Below are 19,038 nucleotides of genomic sequence, written 5' to 3' on the forward strand. Positions count from 1 at the left end.
CCTAAAGTTCAGTAGCAAAAATTGTATCAAGAGCTCAAAATTAGGGCAAAAAGGCTGTGTTATTGGTGCATAGCAACACGGCTCAGGAAAGAGAAAGGAAAAGATGAGCTAAAAGGCTTAAGCAATCTAAAACCTAATGAAGGCCTGTGATTTCACCTGAAAATGAAGCAGGGAATGCCTTCAGTTAGGGAGAGGTCACAACAAGACTCAATGGTTAAATTTCATTTATATTTTTTTTAAAGCAGACTGTCTACATCACTGTTACCTGACACTACTCAAAAGGCACAGCACGATGCCATTCCAGCTGAAAAGCAAGCAATGCAGGGTAGAGAGAGAAAGTAAGATTTAAAAATAAATTTTAAAAGAACACTTTGAGAGGGTTTCTTTTTTTTTTTTTTTGCCTTGGCCATGGCACATGGTCGCACAAGCAATTGGATCTACACAACAGTTTGGTTTCTCACTGCTGGCTGTCCCAGCTCACCCTCTCCTGCACCAGCTCTGGTGTTTTTGTGACTCTGGGCTGAACTGCTTCTGTGTTAAGTCAGCAGAAAACTAAGCCAACAAAAAGGGCAATAGGTTTCTGCTGGGATGTCATGCAAAAGCAGTTGAGCACAGGCTGGGAAAGGAGACAGGCTTAGCTGGCCTGGCAATGCAGGCTCAGTCTGGTCAGCTAGTACATCCACAGTAGCTTTACTGGCACTTGAAAGCTCCAAATGAGGCTCTAATACTATAAATATTTATTTCAGCAAGAACACCATCTTATGTGGCATTATCTCATCTCCCCCCTGTCACACAAAGCTGCTTGCCCAGACACTGTCCGTCGAGGGGGAAGGAAAGGGCTTTCTTTTATTGTAGCTGTTTTCAATGGAGGCCAAGTCTCCAGCTTAGCTTGTCACATGGCTCTGTGAACAGGTGTGCTGGAGAAACAGAGGACTGGAAACAAGCAGCTGGAGGAAGGAGGGTGCTTAAACCAGGACAGAGAGTTAAAACAGTCTGTGTTTGTAAAACTGCATTGCAAATTCAAGCCATGCTATTCTCCCAAGTACTGTCCACACACTTAACAGGAAATTCTGCCCTAAAATATATATGGTGTAAGTAAAAAAAAAAAACAAAAATAAGCAAGAAATAGATATAAGCACTAAGTATATAAAACAATAAATAGATGAATTATATATATTTTATATCATCATCCCATCTCATGGTGAGTGAGCTAATGTATGTATATTAAGATATCTATTCTAATATTCAGGAAAGCAATTTAATTTCAGAATACATCACAGATTTCTTATGTTCCTGCTTTGGATGCAGCTGAGAGTAATCTCATAGACTGTGGTCCCTAAAATATCTCTCCCAGCCACATGGTTCTGCAAGATACCTTATTCTATTCCTAGCACCTTTTGAACTCTTTCCTGAGCTTATGCAACTAACCTACATGGCAGAACTGTACTGTAATCACTCATACAAGATTTAATGAGTGTCAGATCTAATGCACAACAACATCCCAAAAGGGGAATGTGGAACAGTGAAAACTTTTACTTTTAGCAGGAGTAAATAAACTTACTCAGCTACTTACCTAACTACACCATAGCTGCCCTGCACCCTGGCTGTCTGAATTAACTACAGGATCAGCTTTCCCCTTGGAATTCCAATGGCCACAGAGGGCTCCACAGTGAGAAGGAATGCAGTGGAGTTTCTTGCTATCTGCTCTGCTGTGCAGATTCACAAGGCACCGGGCCCTCCATCTGTATGGACGTCACCTCAGTGTGGACTGGTGCACACTTTGTAGCTGTCATTTTAGACTTCAGTTGTGTAGAGTAGGATAGGACAGTATTTAATAAACCAGTGGGTGCTACATGTAGCCTCTGTCCACGTGCTCTGACTAGTTACCAGAAAAAATGTATTTTTTTAAACCATAAAGCTTATGGTAATTACAGCCATTAGAACAAATATTTACACTTGCAACTACCTGCAAAGTTTATTTAAGTAGGCCACTCTATGAACTATTGCTTTTAATAATCTAACAAGGGCTACAAATCATGCTGAAGTTCCTGGCTCTGCAGAGCAAAGGCAGTCTTATACTGAAGCCAGTTTCATGGGGATTTGTGTTCTGTGGAATAAAATCTGAACTTTAGCTGGCAACACACAAAGGTTTTCCTATATTGAAGCTATGCTGCTTTGTCTCCCAACAGAGAAACTGGAGCCAAAGACAAACAAAGCAGAAAAGAGAGTTAAAGACAAACAGGTGGATAAGACTGAAAAAAACCCAAGAAATGCAAGGATATGCTCTCTGTGCCTGAGGGATGCACTCAATGGAAGGGAATCCAAACCTAAGGCAATACACTTTGGGCTCCAAAACCTGGATGAAGACTTAAGACTGTTGCCAACACACTTTCATTCAATTGATACACAACTGACTCCTCACTTGAAAAGATTCCACACTGCAGAAACAAAGTCACTTCACACCGCTTATGAAAAATGTTACCTACCCTTAATTCTTCTGCTCTTCATTCCACAAAGCCATGTAACAACAAACATGGCCCAGTGAAATAGGAATTCAACTATCACTAAATAAATGTACTCAGAATGCAAAATTTTCTTTTCTGAATGGATGTTTGATTAATAGAGGGAAATAAACAGACCTTTAAGCTGTTTTTATTTATTGCTTTTTACAACACTGTAAAAAACAACCCTTTCCTGTATGTAGGTGTGACATAAGCATATACATACATATTTCACTACTAGTTTAAGGGTGCAAGCATAAGAAATCTCAGTTTCACATTGCTATATCTTTTCAAGAGCATTGTTCCACAGGTACTCAAACTTCAGCTTTAGGATTAATGTAATCCAGCCTGGGTGTTCAGGACTCAGGAGAGAATGGCTTCAGCAGTGCAAAGGCATCACTACTGCAAAGCTGCAACACCCCTTTTATCTAATTAATTCTAAGGTTTAAACACTCACAGCAATTTTTATAAAAGCTAGTTCATCGTTCAGCCACAAGTTTATTTTGCCTGCAACTGTAAGCTCTATGTGTCTATTGTTGCTTGTGCAGGCCGAATTCCTAATATAAGAGTCTGCCCACTCAAATGCTTTCATGGGAACGAAAGGGCCTCATGGTGAGGTTTGACAATGCAGCTGGACCAACCAGATGGCTCACAGCCACCAAGATGAGGCATTATTAATCCTTCTTCTACCACCTTGCCTCTGCTAGTCCTCTGTACTGGGAGGGACATCTGACCTCTGATTTGGCTGAGTTTACAGAACTGGTAGAGAAATAATTCATCAGGAAAGAAAAAATGGTTTCTGCTGGTTAATCAAGTGAGGCCAGATGAATACTGATAGAATGAACGACAGGATACCTCTTTCAATGCAATCCAGTCATTTGATTGGATCAGCCACCTTGTGGATTGAATAGGCCTGACTCGTGAGTCAAAGACGGTGACAGGACTATGGTGACAGGACTTGTGAAGAAAGGCAGGGTAAGGGAAGAAGTGCTTTTGGCTTATTACACATTCACTTTAAGATTATTTTATACTGATATTAGTAATATAAAGTAGCATTCTTACTTTTTATTGCTAATTTTCCCATTCATTTGCATCACTGCCAATTTACAGATCACAATACAATAAACTGAATATTTACTTACCTACAAATCCTTTCTCTCCAACTAACTTAAGAGCAATTTTATCTGCCAAAACAGAAGAATTTCCATGTGCAATGTTAGCAAAAGGTCCAGCGTGAACAAATACTGGTGTTCCCTGGATGACAAAAAAAATATATGTAAGTAATTCAATGTATAGACGTCATGGTTTAACACCAGCCAGCAACCGAGCCCCACATAGCTGAATAGTCACTCCTCTACCAGTGGGATGGGGGAAAAAATCAGAAGGGTTAAAGTAAGAATAGTCATGGCTTGAGATAAAGACAACTTAATAGGTAAAGAAAAGACTGCACACACATGAGCAAAACAAAACACGGAATTAATTGCTGTTTCCCTTGGGCAGGCAGGTGCTCAGCCCAGGAAAGCAGGGCTCCATCATGTGCCATGTGCAATGGTTACATGGGAAGACAAATGCCATTACTACAAATGTCCCCCCTCCCTCCTTCTTCCCAGTGTATGCTCAGCACGATGCCATATGGCTTGGGATGCCCCTTGGGCCAGCTGGGGTCAGCTGTCCCGACTGTGGCCCCTCCCATCATCTTGTGCAGCCCCAGCCTGCTTGCTAGTGGGGTGAGAGGCAGAAAAGGCCTTGACTCTGTGCAAGCCCTGCTCACCAATCACAAAAACATTCCTGTGTTATCAGCACTGTCTCCAGCACAAATCCAAAACTCAGCCCCAGACTAGCTGATGTGAAGATAATTAACCCTACCCCAGGCCAAACCAGCACACTATGTAAGAAACTCAGTAATTTTTTGGACTTATCAGAGTCACATATAAATCAAAGCACACATAGCAAGGAAGTGCTATTAGACAACTTAGGGGTTCCAGGTACATCTCAGACGTTTGAGACTTCATTTGCCTGCTTCATTCTTAGAAAGGTAATAAACAGTAGTGCAAACCCACACAACTTCCTCACCGCTCCTTGCACTAGTTCATGTTTCATAGTGCCACAGCTGTAATACTGTGGTGTGCTATTCTGGCACACATCCTGTAACAAGCACTAAATGCAGCACTGCAGACACACAAACCAGAGCCCAGCTCCAGCCCTACTCCAGCCCTGTGTGCTCCTGTTTTCCCCACTGGCTGCAAAAGCCATTCCTGTGCAGGCAGAGGAGCCAGCAGGAGCTATGAGGGACCAGAGTCAAGGGTTAAGGAGCTGGAGATGGCAAGGGATGTGCTGGGGTGCAGCAGGGATACTGACGCAATGGAAAATGCATTCACTGCTGCTGGCAACCCAGGTGCAGAGCTGAATTCTCCTGCACTGGACACCATACAAATACACAGGGAAAACTCACTCTGTAGATGAACCAGTCTAAACCAGAGAAAGGAGAGGCAAGGGGTAAGCAAATTAGCTACCTAGAGGGCATTTGTGAGGTAGGAAGCAGTTCTCAGCTTCCCTCTTATACTTTTGGCATACTTCTCCAAGGAAAGGAGAAGATAGAAAATAAGCATCCTCAGAAAGGGATTAGGATTAGGTGGGATTACATTAACTGCTATTTTTTCTCAAAACCAGGATACACAATCAGACAGAAGAATGTCACTTCAGCTGTATTACTACAAAATACTTAGGCAAACAAATGCCAATTGTTGCATTTATGCATCGTAAAGTGCCCAGCTGGTTAAAGAAAAGGTAAGCAGACAATTTCACATAATTTTCACCAATGTTATTCTCACATTCTGTACTAGGAGCTACTGTCAACCCTCAAAATTTCAGGCAACCTCTTTCAAGTTTTGACCAGAAACACCAGTTAAGGAGGACAGTGTTCTATGGATCAGCTGCAGGGCACATCTAATAGTCCCCTGAAGCACAGCTTGGAAACTATTAACCATAAAACACAAGTTGGTTTTCCTCCTCCTCTCCCCCAGCCACCAATGTCTTAAGGAAACAAGCTACATAGGAAAATCTCTATTTAACTACTCTAATCTAAGTTGTGTTTTACCAAAAACATGGACAATTTAGTGATGATGACTGGAAATCATATACAAAAATGATTTATCAACAAAAATCATCTCTTCTTATTGCTTCCTTTAGAAGTAATAACAAATAATTAATTGTTTTGCTCAGAGGAAAGACAAGTAACTTTCTAGCCACTGCCACATGCACAGGCAGGGGTGGGTGCTATTCTCCAGGAACAACACAATTAAGCTACAACTCAGGAAACTCTGCCTCGTATATGTTAGAGTAGAAACAGGAGCCAAAAAAGTAAATGAAGGAGAGATCATGCCCTGTAACAAAAGAACTGATGTAGATCACTATAGTCATCACACAGTGCTTACTTAGGGTTAGCTTTTTTTTCTTGTTTTCTATCTGCTAATGGGCACGTACTGCAATAACAACTTAGATTTTACCCAGACACACAAAAACTTAACATGAACTACATATGCCTTCAAAGCTTCTCATCTGGGCATCAGATTAATAGGTGCTATGCAAAATATGTTACACCTATCCCAAAGAGCTTGTAACACACAAAATCAAATGCAAATAACTTCCACCAAACTAAATTGAAGATTTACTTCTACTTTAATGCAGTATTTATGCTTCCGGCATTCAAATAAGTGGGACCACAAATTTTCAGCTACCAGACTCAGAGCCATAAGATTTATCCCAATTTGTCTTTTATTACTCAATAAGACTAATTTTACTCTTCCAATCCCTAATTTCTTGTGGGAAGCAATCACAGGGCTGGTCTTATCAAATGCCAGAGCACACACTGGGCAGATGTGATGCAGGGACCCACAGGCAGTGACTGGGCAGCCCAGTACACACTGCAGCAGCTGTGCAAAGAGAGGTGCCAGAAGGGGAAGGCTCCTCCTACATTCCCTGTGCTACTGAGTTTCCAGGAGTTCACCCACACAACATGGATAGGAAGGGAGTGTGGACTTCAGGATCCAAAATCCAAAATATTGGAAGTCAAGAGGCTCCGACTAACTTGAAATCCAAACATACTACTAAATCACTGGCATAGACAGATGCTCCCCTGGAGCTCTGAAGGAAAGGAGGAGCAATTGGAATGTTTTTTTACAAGAGGAATCCTGCAAGAAAAGTAAAGTTTGGGTACTGGAGAAAGTGAACTCCAGCAGGACCTTGGGAGCCTCAGGCACACCTTGGAACAGGGACAACAATGTCTTCTCAGGTCAGCTTTAGTGACTGTGCCAGTCCATCTGTTCCACTTATTTTTGCCACTTATTTTTGCTACACTCTTAACAAACTATATGGAGAACCAAGCAGTGGCACTGGGATGCATTCTGCTGACTGTTTGCAGTACAGAAAATTTCACTGTCCAAGTTTCAGTAAAAGAAAATAAACCCAGAATGTCAATAAATATCTGAAGTTATCTGGCCGCCAGAAAGATGTTTATAATACTTATTACCATCCTTCTCTCATCTTTACTATGAGTGGCACTTCAAAAGTAACACAACAAACCACCCCAGAGCAGCCAGCCTGCAACTACAAAGGGTTGTCCCGTAGAGCAGCTGCTCTGTTACGCGTGGTATAAATAAATGCTAAACATTAAGGGATCAGTCGACAAGAGAACAAATCTGTCATGAGAAACATGGATAAACACTATGAAATCATTATGCACATTCCAAACAAAGTAATCTCAATTCTACAGCACTGGATATAAGTAAGCTCCACTGAAGTCTGCAGATATTGTAGATGGAGTGCCCTGTGTCTCCCATTTTCAGATTTTTACTGTCATTCCTGCATATAAAACACTGTCAATCACTGACACTTTCAGGCAGAATTTCTGGTGTCAGAGTAGCAGGACTGTGACAGAAGGCAACCCACCAAGAAACCTCTTTAAAAATCAGCAAATTAAAACACACATCAATTCACATATGAAAAAAAGGACTGACATAAGTTGCCAGTTCAGTTCCAAGCAGGACTGACATCTGGTCATTTTTGATTTTTGACCTTCTAAGCCTCTTCTCCAGTGCATGCAGACATCCATACAAAGTTGGTTGTTCTTGTCCCTTTTCACAGACCCTTAGAAGCAACTCCTCAGACTTCCATGGCTTAACAAAATTCCCATCCCACCCCCTGGCTCATGGGCAGATCACAGAGGAGTGCAGCTGCACTGGCTACCATCTCTGCAATGCCTCCTTCCAGTCACTGCTACCCACAGACACTGTGATTTACAAATTACGCCGAATCAACTGTCAGCCATCCAGATCTCCTGCTCTCCCTCACCCAAAAATCTTTTTGCCACTTCCCAAAGTCATCTGGAAGACCTGCTTTAGTGAATAGTTGTATCCCTAATTGCCAGACAGGTCCACGGTGCATTCTGAGCTATATTTGTGTTCTCTGTAATTTTACTATTCTGTTTTGTCACCACCTATGTGCTGCAGGATTTTTTTGCTAGTTTTACTGTTGTCAAATTGTGGTGCTGTTGCTAAAAATCCTTACACTTTTATGAAGAACTCATTCTCCCCAAAGGGATTAGGATTATGTTACCCACTTACTACTGGTAACTTCTTTGGAAACTTAAGATGCTAACTTTCAGGTGCTACTTATGAGGTTTATTTCAAGTGTAATGTAGGCTTCAGCTGTCCTCATTTCTGATTTGAAATTCACACATTCATCAGAAAGATGGCATTGACTATAGCAGAAGAAATATTATTATTACATCTATCACCCCAGGGTATCCTAGGATTAGTTTGGCTTACAATCTGTCATGCTAGAGGGCTCTAAACTCACAAGTGGATCTCTAGAGCTTATTGAAGTGTGCAGGGCACAACATCCTCTTGTTCCCTGCCTTTTTCTTTTTTAAAGTGAAGCTATTGAAAATAGCACCTCTTAGAGTCATTCAGATGAAGAATTAAAAATAACGAAGAGAGTTCAAGAACAGCAACAGCACAGGCAATGACAGAGCAGGTCACTACATCCTCAGGAGGGCCAACCCTGTCCTGGGGGCATCTGGCACAGCCTCACAGCCGGGCAAGGGAGGGGATTGTCCTGCTCTGCTCTGAGCTGGGGTGGCTTCACCTCCAGTGCTGGGGGCAGTTCTGGGTATCACAATGTCAGAAAGATGTTAGAGAGTGTCCAGAGGAAGGCCATGAGGATGGTGAACAGCCTGGAGGGGAAGCTGCAGGAGGAGTGGTGAGGTCACTTGGTCTGTTCAGCCTGAGGAGACTGAGGGGAGACCTCATTGCAGTTACAAATTCCTCATGAGGGTAAGAGACGGGGCAGGCACTGATCTCTTCTCTGGGGTGACCAGTGACAGGACCCAAGGGAATGCCCTGAAGCTGAGCCAGGGGAGGCTTATGTTGAATACTAGGAAAAGTTTTTTCACACAGAGGCACTGGAACAGGCTCCCCAGGGCTGTGGTCACAGCACCAGCCTGAACCAAGAGCTCAAAAAGTGTTTGGACAATGCTCTCGGGGATGGAGCTGTGCAGGGCCAGGAGCTGGACTTGGTGTTCCTTGGGGGTCACTTCCAACTCAGCAGGTTCTGTGATTCTACATGAGAGCCATGATACAGCCCAAAAGGACATCAGCCAAAGCACAGCACTATCTTGGAAAATATTTAGATAAACTGGGGATCTCCATTCCTGGATAGGTGACTCAGCCTGCAAGACAGCAAGTATCCAAAGGGTGACAAAAATTAATCTTTAAGACTCAAAATGGAGGAGTGGAGCATGAAAGAGTCTTCTGTTTTAGTTTGCTGTTTTAAAAATAACTGTGTGAGAAGAATTAAGGGGAAAAATATATCTTTGGGTAATGTGGTCAGGGTCCTGCTAACAAGCAATAGTGTTTGATGAAAGTTGGCAGATGTTTCAGCCAAAGCATAGATTAGACTAGAAAAGATTACCACATAAAAGGCAGGAATTTTAGTGCATAGAAATGTGAATATAAAGAAATGCAGGGAAAAAATAAATGCATGCAAGTCCCAGAACCAAATGCCTATCGATCAAAAGTATCTCTTCTGACATTTATAATTTTCTTTAAGAACACTGCAACAAAGCCACAGCATTTTTCCAACAGATATGCAAAGTGCAAATAGACTGACTAAACAGTCAGAATCAAAGCTACCTTGTCACTGGTGCCTAGCACATACAATGTTATCTAAGTGGTGATTATAATACTGAGTTCTGACCGTGACATTCTTGATCCTATGTGACCTCCAGTTTCTGCTATTGGATGTTATATTAAAATTATCACACACAGACATACATTCTTCACACAGCCACATGAAAGAACAGGTTTTCTTTGCAGGGAAAAATAATTAAGATGGTTATAATAAAACAACATAGACTTGAATTCTGTTTTTCTAATATTCTCAGAAACTAGGATGCCGTCTCCATCTAAACACAAAAGCAAAAAGGTAGTTATCACTTCAACATGTTGTAGAAAATGAGACATTTTTATCAACTGGTGATTGCACTGGTATCTTTCTGCGTTCTTCAACTTTTCACCATATCAAGAATCATTGTGAAATATTCCAGCTATGTAATTTTGATGGTCAAATGAAAAAAAAAATACACAGTTTTTTTCTCCAAGTGCATTTGTTTTCAAAGCTGCTTCATTATTTCCTCATTTTTCTTTCTCCTCCTCCCCTTGAATGTTGCTCATCAGTTTCCCATCAAAACATCAATACCAGACTGCCCAGGCACAAAGTTAGCTTGCAGTAATTCTATATTCTTTAAGCTTTTGGAAGAAAGCTCTTTCAGGCAGGTGTAAAATATTCCTCTCAAAGCTTCATTTAGTCCACGAAGGCACTGTGGTAAGATAGGGTGCCTGGGAGCCATCCTTTGAAAATGTATAAACAGCTGAAAGGACCCTCCTGTGATTATGAATGGCACAAACAGTGGTACAGATTAGAATGGCCACAGCAAATCACCTTTTTTTCACACAAAATGCTGGGCTGTGGGAATCATCATGAGAACATCCAAATAAAAGAAACACACAAAAAGGACATTTCCCTATAACAGCAACATGGGAAATAGTAGTAAATCTGTGACTTAGAAGACAAACCTGCCTCCCATTGTGCTCAGAAACAGCTCAACAATGCACTGCAGCTTGTTTGCAACACTTGGTAAAATTATGACTATAGACAGATCTAAAAGAGGAAGAAAACCACCAGAAAGAGATAAATGCAGATAGAGTTGAATAGTTAGTACAAGCAAATTAACATTTGCTAGGATGCTTTTATGGATTGGACCCTGGCTTGAACTTTGAAAGTCGAGCACAGCTGCTGAAGAGAAGCATGATCAGCACAATATGGAATTTGAAAGCTGGAGAAGAGCAGGCATCATAAGCCATACTTACCTCTAATGTCTGCATTAACGTGGGCTTAATTGCATCTTTCATCAAAACAGCCAAAGCACCAGTTACTCCCTAAAAGACAAGGGTCATTTTAAGACAAGAGGCATTTTAAGGAAGTCAGTTCTAAGGTGCAACATTTCCAAGTTACACTTATAGTTAAAAAACCCTTACAGTTCAAAGAAGTGTTATATTGATGCATAAAGAATTGATTTAGATATTACCTCAAGACTTCTAAAATCCTGTATTTACAGTGTGTCAAAACCAAAATGATTCTATTCCAAATACCCTTAAAAGGCAACAGTGACTCCTCTGTCCTATTTCATGGAGAGATCAGAGACAGAATTAAATGATCAGCATGAGGATGTTCAAGGTAACAAAAGATGAAGTGCCAAAGGCCACTGAGACCTGAGAAATCAAGAAGGTGATAGCTTGCTAAAACTGCTTAAAGAAATGACAGATGTATTTCTTTTATGACAGAATCAACAGCATAAATCAATAGCTAGCAACAACCAGAAAGGGTATTTTTCAAGACTTGTACAAATATATACATAACAGATACAGGCTGAAAGCAGCTATAGAGTTTATTAGGGGCAGGTAAAGAATACATCATAAGATCATAAGTTAGAGGTGCCTTACTGTGATGATGAGAGCACAAAAAGAGCTAAGCAAATAGCTGCATTTTGGTTGTAAAAAAATCTTATTCCTCCCTAAAAATTTTGCTGAAGCATAAATTTCACACTGACTGACCTTAAAATAAATAAAAGTTTTGACAGCCCTCTACACCAAATTTCAATGCTCTTTCTAGAAAAAAAAGGCTACAGTGTGTACATCACTATCACACTATCAGACTACATGAAGAGTGCTATCTAGAAACCACCAGCATATGTTCAAATTTATTCTTGAATTACTTTAATTTTGAGATGATGTGTTTCGTTTTGAAAGAACTAGATAATGGTTCATAAAAACCACAGTAGTGTTATATAGAGTGGCTCACAGACATGCCAGAGAACACAAAAAAAAAAAGAATTTAATATATTTTTGTATTGAAAAGAAACATGAAAACCAAACAAAAACCCTAGCTGTTGAGAATTGTTTAAAATGAAGATTGAAAAACGTGGGTACAATGTCCAAGTTGCCTATAAAGAGACAAACAGTAATATTCAAATAAAGGAAGGCAATAAAAATAGTGCCTTTGTAATTCCCAACACAGCTTTTGTCAACTAATCCAAATTTGAGCAATCAAAGTCTGCATGAAAATTTTGACGACAACAGATAAGAGACATAAAAGTATGTGGTGATTAAGTGCAGTATTTTATAAAATTAAATTTTCCCCTTTCTGAGCATCACATCTGAGCACAGACTTCAGAGGAAAATGACGCAAAATATTTGGCCTTAGATAAAACCAAATTGAAACCAAAATAGTAAAACTGGCTTCTACTGATGCATAGCAAGTGTTTCCTTGGAGGACTGTGAGGGAGAGAGAGAGAAGGAAAATATTTTTCTTTGCACTCTGCATTTCCCACTATTTACAAAACCCAATGGATCCACAAAGATATAATATGAGAAACTGATAGCAAAACAACACAGTTTTTCATCTTCTGAATTAGACTGCTGTTTCTTAAGATGTTCATTTTAGAAGCTAGAATTAAAAAGCAAGGCAACATAAGCACTCCAGCTTTTTCAAAATGGGTGAGGCTCCACAACCTCCATAGAGACAGCCTGGTTCTTATATAGCCAAATATTCTCATTTCTAGAGGGGAAAAAAAAACCCAGCCAAATGCAAAACTTTACATCCCATCTTTCAAGTGGTCAGCAGGAAGAATAATTACCTGAGCAGCCACGGATCAGCCCTACTGGAAAGAAGACTTGGGGGAAGAAGTGAAAAACAAAAGCAGGACACTTCTCCCCCAGCCTCTTCCCCTGCTTCTTCTAGATAATAATGGCTCAAATCCCATCTCCTTTGTCTTCTGATGTCTTCACCAATCTGATAGAAATGGTGAAGTAAAAAAAAAATACTTCCTCTGCATTTTATCTTTTTGGGAGATATTACTTATGCATTATCCTAGACATGCCTCTTGGACACAACTCATTTTATCTGAAGCTGAAAGCAAAGAAAAAAAGACCCAAATACTCCAATAGGCATATCTTGTGTCTATCTGCCTCCCATGGTTCTTAATGGGGTTTGGTGTCAAGAGCAGTCCTTAGAAGCTAAAGAAACAATAAAGTTCTCATACCTATCTGACATATTCTGTGAGAATGAAGTTTTCATTTCTTTGTATCCTCAATCCTCCAAGTATCTCATACACAATTCCTACAGCTCACTTCAAGTCCTGGATCTGATTCACAAAGCTATTTAAGGAATCAGGTTCCTATTCCCAATTCAGAAAAGGTAGATAAACTTCTTATAAAAGAATTAGGGGCTTTGACACTTAGATACCAATTAAGCTTCTGGGAGCCCAAAGATCATTAGCTTTCCACTAACTCACTGTCAGAGGAAAGAAGCTGGGCTCTGAATCAATTGTATACAGATGTTTTCTGGGTTCCTTCCTGGAACTGAACACAGGTATTCCTGAAAATAATGCTCCTTCCATCTATCCACCAGCCGTCAGGGCAGGTATGCTCCCCAGGACAGCACAGATCACAGAACATAAAATAAATTATACACGTGACAGAGGAAAGGCAAACTTAGATGAAAATACAAAATACTTTCAAAGCAACTTCCAGTGGAGCAGTCTCTGAAGTCTATCAAGACTGGAAATGAAAGCCAGCACCAGATGACAAGGAAGGTGATTGAAAGTAACTACTGTGAAATGAATAAAGGCTACACAGACTGAAAGGCGGAGAAAAACTCTTTACTTTATAAGAAAAATAATAAAGTACTTGTAACTTCCCTTCAATTGAAACTATAGTCTCTAACAAAATAATTATACTTTCTGCAATTTCAGTCCTGTAAAAAAAAACGAAACCTTAAATCATAATCTGAGAAGAACTGCAACTCCTTTCGTTTGAAGTGAACACTGTTCACAATGTTTCTGATGAACCAGAGAATAAAATCTCACTAGCTGACAGATCATTTACATAAGTAAATATGAACCTATTTCTTTTTTTTTTTGGTCCTGGAATTACTGAAAGCTAACGGTATGGCACAGCAAGTAAGCTGAGAAGAACTTGTATTTAAAAAAAACAGTGACATATTTATTTAATATTTTTCATATCTGCTGAAATACTGATCTAGGGCACATATAACGATTTAGCTTCACATAAAAATATGGTATGTGTCCATCAGAATTCTACTTCACTGTAAAAGCCAAAAAGCAATTAAGTCTTCAAAATACTGTACAATGAGCACCACATTTTGGCAAAGAGTTCAACATATTCCATTACAGAGGATAGACATTTAATCCATTGCTCTTGTGGAAAGAGTCTTCTCAATTCATGAAATATTCAATTTATATTTTTTCTATTATTCCTAGCCTGTCCCTGCATATGGTTTATATCTGCCAATGTGTATTTTAGGTTTTACTATTGTATTATAATAAATATATTGCATATAAAGTCAAAATTAAGAGCAATTGTATTTTTGTGAAGTATTTTGTGTGTACATCTGGAAACAAATCACAGAGAAAGGTTTAGTGGTTTTGGCTCACATAGATTTCAAAGAACTAAAGACTACTGTGAAATATTTAAACTTGCATAAATTCAATCTGTGTAGCATATAAACACGAACCCAAGAATTATTTTTCAGTGATAGGTAGAACTGACCCATTATTCAGATTGTGTAGTATTTCACATGATAAAGTTGCCTTTAAAGTTTTTTAGAACTATATGCAATTGCAGTTCTTTGGAATGTCAACGGACCATGATAGATTCAAGCTTTGAAACTTGATTTTGTTTTACAAAAATAGAAGTCAAAATTATTGAACCTGCATTGAGAGCACTCTAAAATCTTGCACAGTGTTCTTGCTTTGTTCAGCTGTCTTGAGATCTTTCCTTACTGAACTACAGAGCTTTACCTCTTCACTGACTGACTTGAAAAGAGGATGGAAATTCAGGAGTAGAATGGCTTCACATCAAACTTCTTGATGTGTGTGAAAATTTTCACAATAAATAATCCTTGGATTATATCAACACAGGCACCACAAGCTTCAGGGGAAGAAGGGAAGAGTAGAGGCTGCATTTAAAATCTAGAAATGGTAGGTTTAGTTGCAAGCAGCTCAGACAGACTGACCACGTGGGAAGAAACCAGCTACAGAGATAAAATGCTACGTGATAGAACACAAATTTATCTTCTTTGTACATATAAATTACGTCTTGTTATGGTCTTTGATTATACTTCTCCTGTTGTTTCTACAGGATTCAACTTTATACAGTAGACTTTTACCAGTGCAATATGGTTATTCATAATTATTTTCTTCCCCTTGTACGAAGTAAGCATTATTTAATTTGATACAGAAATTGTATAAACCCCACTGTGAATTTCTTTTGGCATTTTTAAAATCCCACACCACAACATCTGACTTCTTCTGCAATATTTGTAAGTCTTCAGAAAGGAAAAATTGTTCCCGTTCTTCAAGAGAGAAACCTACACAAACAAGAATCAAGCTCAAAAACATTCACCAATTTTGGGTGCTCAGCCTGGGACAACAGAAAATAATTTCTCCTGGTTCAAAGTTTTTGATGGAGTTTCACACTTTCCATAAATTCCCGTTATTTAGCTACCTAGTGTTAAACCAGTCTGAGGAATGTGTAACTCCTTATGTACAGTAAGAATCAGTTTGTGTGGACAGAACACCACATGAAAATTTTGCAAAAAACACAGGAATAGAACTCTCCAAAGAGATGATTTACATCCCTAACCATGAAATCATATTCCCTTTTTTCCCATGGTTCTCATACATGTTTTTAACACACTGCACAACAAAAGAGGTAGAAGTTTCTGCACTTCCCAGTCATGACATGCACCCAAGTCTTTCCTGTGCATGGTATGGAGAACCTCCAGAAGAAAAAGAATGCAGCAGCATAGCTGCAGATGCTCATAACACATGTCCTTCAGGCTGTGATGATTTTTCCTTTCTGGACTGTTTTTCTTTTCTATAATACAAAACACTGCTTTAAAGAACAACTAGAAACACATGTTCAGTACAAGCAACACTATCAAATGATTGAGACACTAAGCATAGGAAGTTTGTTTTAAAAAAGGCCAAAGAAAACTGAATTAGTAACAGACATTTTGCTGAGCACTACTTTAATTTTAGGGACAAGGTGGAAAAATTCTAAAATTCTTTTGCCCCTATGGAAAAGCCGTTTCTTTCGTTCATGAAGCTAATTAGCATTAAGTGGTTAGCAGGTCAAATATTTTATGGTGCTAATAAAAAAAAGTACCTTCATAGAAAAGTAGTGTCAAAATTAAAATTGTGTATTTCAAATGCAGTTTTAATTCTAACACTAAATAATTTCAAAGTTTTTGCATATGCTTTATAATGTAACTTATTTCCCAGTCCCCTCCATTTGGCCAAGACAAAGTTATACAATTGAAAATCAAAAGCAAAACTTCAGTAGCTGGAATATTAAATGCAGTTCTTCATGTCTCCTGCATAATTGGGAGTAGATGATTTACTTTGAATTTTAATGACTGTACTTAGAAATTTTCAACCTTATCTTAATTTAATTCTTAAATCCAGGCACTCTAGATATCATGTTTTCATTTCTTTAGTAAACAGAAATCCACTAAGACTGTGAAGGTGTTCCTGACTTGCAGATTTGCTATCTTTGCTGACAAGGCAGGATACTGCCTTGGTATTGCTTTACTCATTCATTACTCAGTAAGTTTGAGCAGATGTTCACAAAACAGGGAGAAAGAGGAGAAAACATCCAGAGCCTGTGTGACGCAGGCAGTGGGCTGGCATTAGACTGCTCCTGGCATGCAGCTGATTACAAGCATCACCTGGTAGCCTCTGGCTGCACCAAAACCTGCCATACACAGCCATGTGTGAACTTCCAACCACTGTTCAGTGACCCACGGCCCGGATACACAGGATAGAATGTGATTTAAAGAAAAAACATACTGACTTTTTTCAGAAGCTGAAGTAGAGAATGAGGAAACGGCAGCTAATGAAGGTAAAGAAGAAAAAAACCATAAAAATCTAATGACAAATAAACCTGTCCCAAGCACTATCAGCAACCTTTGAATTAAGAACAGCTTGTTTCCATTCTGATTCAGTGGTACAGGCATTCATGTGGTAACTATCATTGTAAGATCTAAGCAGACTCTAAAAGCACAGTAGCAAACATTACCAGCTCTCTCAAATAAGAGCCCGCACTCTGACTCCCTCCAGCACTGAATTTGTTTGCCTTAAGAATTGCAGAAAATGATCCAAGTAGGTTATGGAGACCAGAGGTTTCCTCCACCAGATGTTACCAGAGTTGAGGAAATGAATTCTACATCTTGTTCTCATTCTCAAGCAGGTTTTGGCCCAGAAGATGATCTTCCTTTGATATCTGACTGTGCTGTTCAAAGCAAAATCCTTGGCATGCACCTGCCTTTTTAATGCTTTGAGAGGCAAAACAAACATGTCTGAGGTTATTCACAGGTCTCTACAGCACTGAACATACCAAATCCTCTGCTGTTACTGGTTCTCCTTTCTGGTCATTAGCCACCACCATTTTCCCCAGTCTTTCTTTCATATCTTGAAGGCTGGTGGTAAGTGCCAGGATGGCCATAATCTCACTTGCAACAGCAATATCAAACTGAGCCTGTAAAGAAGAAATGAGAATCATGAACCAAATCAAAGTCAGCTGAAATACTCACAGGGGATCATTAGGAATAAACTCAGGAAAGATAAATTTCACACTGGAATTCAAACAACTTCTAAATGGTAACTTAAAGCTTTTGAGATTACTCAAGACTAGAGTAACTTGTATGTACAGACTGGACAATGAGCTGTGGGAAAGCAGAGCTGCAAAAGGGAACCTGGGGGTCCTGGTCCATGACAAGTTGAACACGAGCCAGCAGTGCCCTGGCAGCCAGGAGGGCCAGTCCTGTCCTGGGGGGCATCAAGCACAGCATCAGAGCCAGGCAAGGGAGGGGATTGTCCTGCTCTGCTCTGAGCTGGGGCAGCCTCACCTCCAGTGCTGGGGGCAGTTCTGGGTGCTATGATACAAGAAAAACATAAAAATATTGGAAAGCACCCAAAGAAGGGCTACAAAAATGGTGATGACCTTGAGGGGAAGTTGTATGAGAAGCAGCTTAAAGTCACCTGGTCTGTTCAGCCTGGAGGAGACCTCAGTGCAGTCTACACTTTCTTCATGAGGGAAAGAGGGGCAGGCACTGATCTCTTCTCTCGTGACAGGACCCAAGAAAATAGCCTGAGGTTGTGTCAGGGGAGATTTAGATTGGATATTAGGAAAAGGTTCTTCACTCAGAGGTGGAAGGCTGGGCACAGAGTTCCAGGGAAGTGATCACAGAATCAAGGCTGAGAGAGTTCAAGAAGCATTCAGACAACGCTCTCAGGCATAGGGTGTGACTCTTGGGGATGGTCCTCCACAGGGCCAAGAGTCAGACTTTGATGCATCCCTTTAACCTCATGATATTGTATTATTCTGTAAACTTCAAACACCTTATAATCCCTCATTAATGTTGCATTATTACTACTACTACTACTTCTTGTTGTGGGATTTCGGCTTCTTCTCAGGGCTGTGTTTTCTCTGGGATACTCCCTCACGGGGAGTCTCTTTTATTTCAGTTCTGTTTCAGGAAAGTTTCTCTAAAGGTTCGTTTGTTTCTTGTTCCTCATGTTTATTAATATATATTATCAAAAGACTTGGCAGGTCTTTCCCAGGCTTTCTGCACAAGTTCAATCTACCACAGCTTTGGTTCAAGTTGGCTTTAATAGCACAAAATGGCCTTAAAATACACAGTTCTTTTATCTTTATACTTATTTTTACTCAATTAACATTTTTTTTAGTGACCTAATGACCCAACACCTGTGTGCTGCACTGTGGCATTGTTCTATTTAATCACTTATTACTACTGAAAAATCTCTAAAAGAAGAAAATTAAGAAGAAAGAAGAAGTAAAAGAGACAACACCCCAAATTTTCTATCTTGTCTTTTGTT

The 19,038-nt window shown here is 39.7% G+C and overlaps 1 protein-coding gene across 2 annotated transcripts in view; it reads right to left on the reverse strand.

Moving 5' to 3' along the window:
• Nucleotides 1-19,038, reverse strand: part of MTHFD1L (methylenetetrahydrofolate dehydrogenase (NADP+ dependent) 1 like) — a 143,666-nt gene that overhangs the window by 80,575 nt on the left and 44,053 nt on the right. For both annotated transcript variants that reach the window (XM_033512763.1, XM_033512764.1), the window contains exons 17-19: nt 17,537-17,677; nt 10,928-10,996; nt 3,644-3,755 (exon numbers count right to left, since the gene is read on the reverse strand). In XM_033512763.1, coding sequence (XP_033368654.1) covers nt 3,644-3,755; nt 10,928-10,996; nt 17,537-17,677 — 322 coding nt within the window. The remainder of the gene's footprint in view (nt 1-3,643; nt 3,756-10,927; nt 10,997-17,536; nt 17,678-19,038) is intronic.

Source organism: Parus major, chromosome 3, assembly GCF_001522545.3.
Source record: "Parus major isolate Abel chromosome 3, Parus_major1.1, whole genome shotgun sequence".
NCBI classification, from domain to species: Eukaryota; Metazoa; Chordata; class Aves; order Passeriformes; family Paridae; genus Parus; species Parus major.